This window comes from Phoca vitulina, unplaced genomic scaffold (assembly GCF_004348235.1).
Source record: "Phoca vitulina isolate PV1807 unplaced genomic scaffold, GSC_HSeal_1.0 scaffold515, whole genome shotgun sequence".
Lineage (NCBI taxonomy): Eukaryota > Metazoa > Chordata > Mammalia > Carnivora > Phocidae > Phoca > Phoca vitulina.
In genome coordinates, this window is record NW_022590202.1 from 17,528 (window position 1) to 20,706 (window position 3,179).

At 49.6% G+C, this 3,179-nt stretch overlaps 1 protein-coding gene across 1 annotated transcript in view; it reads right to left on the reverse strand.

Moving 5' to 3' along the window:
• The window catches only part of LOC116629275 (acidic proline-rich protein PRP33-like), a 4,324-nt gene extending 1,648 nt beyond the window's left edge, over positions 1 to 2,676 (reverse strand). Inside the window, exons 1-6 of the mRNA XM_032399576.1 lie at positions 2,519 to 2,676; positions 1,791 to 1,851; positions 1,652 to 1,687; positions 1,505 to 1,572; positions 1,287 to 1,381; positions 259 to 341 (exon numbers count right to left, since the gene is read on the reverse strand). Of these exons, the coding sequence (XP_032255467.1) occupies positions 259 to 341; positions 1,287 to 1,374 (171 nt within the window). The 5' untranslated portion in view covers positions 1,375 to 1,381; positions 1,505 to 1,572; positions 1,652 to 1,687; positions 1,791 to 1,851; positions 2,519 to 2,676. The remainder of the gene's footprint in view (positions 1 to 258; positions 342 to 1,286; positions 1,382 to 1,504; positions 1,573 to 1,651; positions 1,688 to 1,790; positions 1,852 to 2,518) is intronic.
• Between the last annotated feature and the right edge of the window lie 503 nt (positions 2,677 to 3,179).

The window sequence follows — 3,179 nt, forward strand, 5'->3', positions numbered from 1 at the left end:
CACACACACACACACACACACACAGTGAGCGCCCTGCCATCCTTCACCTCTAAGCACCTGTGGCTTCAGGAGGTGCCACCGAAGGTGAGGATCTGTAATGGAGAAGCCTGTCAGCCCCTGGGTGAACTGCTTGTATTTTGAAAGGTGAACGACACCACAGACAAACCCTAACCCACCCAACAGACACAAGGCCAGGACAGGGTGCTGCTCAGAAAGGGAGAAGTTTCCGGAACACCTGGTAGAGGCCACAGTAGTTACCTTGCTCATCCCTGGGTCTCTAGGAGGCTCGGTGCCCCTGTTCCCCATGGGAGACCCACCAGTTTCAGCATCAGACCAAAGCCCTAGAACAGATGGAGGTGGATTCAGACCAGCACCGACTGTGCAGAATTCAAACCCACCCTCCAAACCCGCCCCTAACACGTTCCCCTCTGTCCCACTCTTGGGTCCCTTCTCAGACACACAGCATTTCTCAAATGTCTCTGCTGACCCCTGAGGACAAGGGGGAGACCTCTGCCTCTCCCCCTCGAGGATGGGACCACCATCGCCCAGCTTGCTTCAGGTGTTTTCATAGCTAAGGGAACGCCAGTAGACTGCTCTGGGCTCAACCAGCTAAAAATGGAGAAACCCTCAACATGAACGGCATGCATTCTTTTCTCAGGCCGCCAGTTGACGGTTCAATCCTTCAGTCTATAGATGAGGCCTAGCATGTGTGACTGGCTATTACGTAAATATTTAAGAGAAGAATTGGAGTAGACTAATCGTACAGTCAGGAGCAAAGTAAAAATAGGCAGATTGAGAAGTAAAGCTGTGGCTTTATACCGATAACATTAGAGGAGTAAAATGCATGACTTTCACGGATTAATAGACTACTGTAGATGACAAATAAAACAAAAATCAAGGAACCTCCATAAAGAGTAAATAAATGCCATTTTTCTCAATTTTTGTTTTTTTCCAAAAAGTCTTCACCGTTGCGTCAAGGTGGGAAGGGAGCTCGGGCTCACAACTCCTCCAGGCTCAGCTCTTCAGTAGGTGGGTGGTAGAGGGGGTGGGAGGGTCTGCAGTCAGGGGAGGGGCATGAGCTCCACCTGTCACAGGGACAGGTGCCCTGCTGCCGGTGGGCACCTGAGGAAAGCACCCTCCTGTCACCCCTTCAGACGACCTGCTGTCCTTAGGTAGTGCTCGTGATTCTCTCCAGGACACACAGTGATCACCCACAGGAACGGGAAGGACATCGTGTGCTTTCCCAGCAGAGATCAGGCTGCTGCATTTCACAGCACGCTCCCTACCTCTCCGCACACGGTTCTGTGTCTCAGGTCTTCCCGGCATCGGTTCCTGCCTCATGGATCCCTCAGGCAGCGTCCCTCTCCTCATCATGTGCAATCTTGAATACAGAAAAAGAATGGACGTCTACAAGAATTACAACACCATGTCCTCTACTAGACACTAAACAGCTTAGCCTTGACCCCTCAAGACACCCAGAAAAGGGCACGTCAAACTCGCACACCTGTGTCTCACGTAGGCGTTCTCCCTGCTCTGCTGCACTATCTTCCTCTCCCAAACCCGAGCCTTAGTCTGGGGGAGAAAAACACATCCGCCTTCAGCTGTGCCGGACTGTGCCCCAAACGAAGAGGAGGAAAAAGAAAACACTTACCCAGTTATCTAGAGCACTTCTCTCATGAGCTGCGATCTGAAAAAGTCAACACACCAAGAGCCCATGTTCAGGGATCTAAGGGTCCATCACCTGCAGGAGGCGCGAAGGGGCCAGGATGTTGGGGCACAACTCAGGTTACCTTGTGTTTGAAGGTGAGCTCTGCCTCCCGCAGCTGATCTTGCAACGCTCCGACTTCTCGCCTGTGAGTTATAATTGCTTTCGTCAGATAACACCCAATATTGGCTGTGATTTTAAATCATCTGCCCACGTGGCCATTCTCCTCTTATCTGTCCCCTCATACAATTGATCCTGACACAGGAAACACTTTTCACATGGTTATAATGCACAGTAGGATCAAAGCTATTGTTACCTCTTTTCCGTAATCATTTTTCTTCCCCTGCAGGGTTCAGAGTTGACATAATTTCCTTACCCATTTTCAATCTTTCCCTAATTTATCACATGACAAGTGTGCCATCAAGTGTGCTGGGAAACTTCTATCCTCGCCATGGTTCCCAGGGTTGCAAAGACCAGCGCCATCAGATGGCACTACCGGCTTTATGGGTAGGATTCATGCTACGACAAACTGCTTTCCTCAAGATTAGGACAACTGACACCACCCCCAGGGACGATGGCGTGGAAGAAGTTTCCACAGAATCAGGCCAGCGCTGGGGATCAGGACATGTTTAGTAATGAAATGGTTTTGTTCTTTCTAGAGCTTCACTTTTTGTGTCTGGTGATTCTCTCTGGATATGCCTCTGAATTTTTGTTTCTATTACATGGGAATTGAGTCTAAACAATGAAGAAAAGTGAAAAATACGAAGTGAACAGGGATGTCAGGAGCCGCTAATATTTAGTGTCTGAACTCACTTGTACTTGTCCGTTTCTTCTTTGATTCCTTTCAGATTTTCCACGGCAGCTGACAGCTGACTCTCTGTTGCCTCCAGGTCACAGCGGGTCTTTGCGACCTTCCTAAGACAGGAAAGGTATAGACATGGTCCAGTAGCCAAGGTCCAGAAGTTCTGCCGTCATTCCTCCCAGCACACTGGATGGCCTAGATTCCAGTGTCCCTCATAAATGCACAGACTGACAACACAAGGAGGGAAATGAACTGAAGGTCCCATTTAGGGTTCAAGAAAAATCAAACTCCGGATGCTGCCAAGTCGTTGCAATCGGAGCTGTCTTTACACTTCTCTACTTCATTATCAAGTCCTCAAGTAACATTGCAGTTTGTGTCCTCTCAGAGTTGGTCTTTTGTCGGAGACGGTGAAGGCTCCTTTCAGTTCAAAGTGAAAAACCAAGCCTGACCAACTATAGGATGAGGCGGGGGACCATCGTTAGTCGTACACCTCCACGGGGAGCCCTGATCCTCAGACCAAGGCTGTGCCTGACACAATGAACCCGAAAGGAAGCCTTCCAGAATATGGCTTCATCAGCATGGCAACTCACTCCCAGACATCTCTGGGTCTACAACTACAACCCCCGCCTCCTCCTTTGAAGAGGCCAATCTTAGTGGCGGCAATATGTCCTC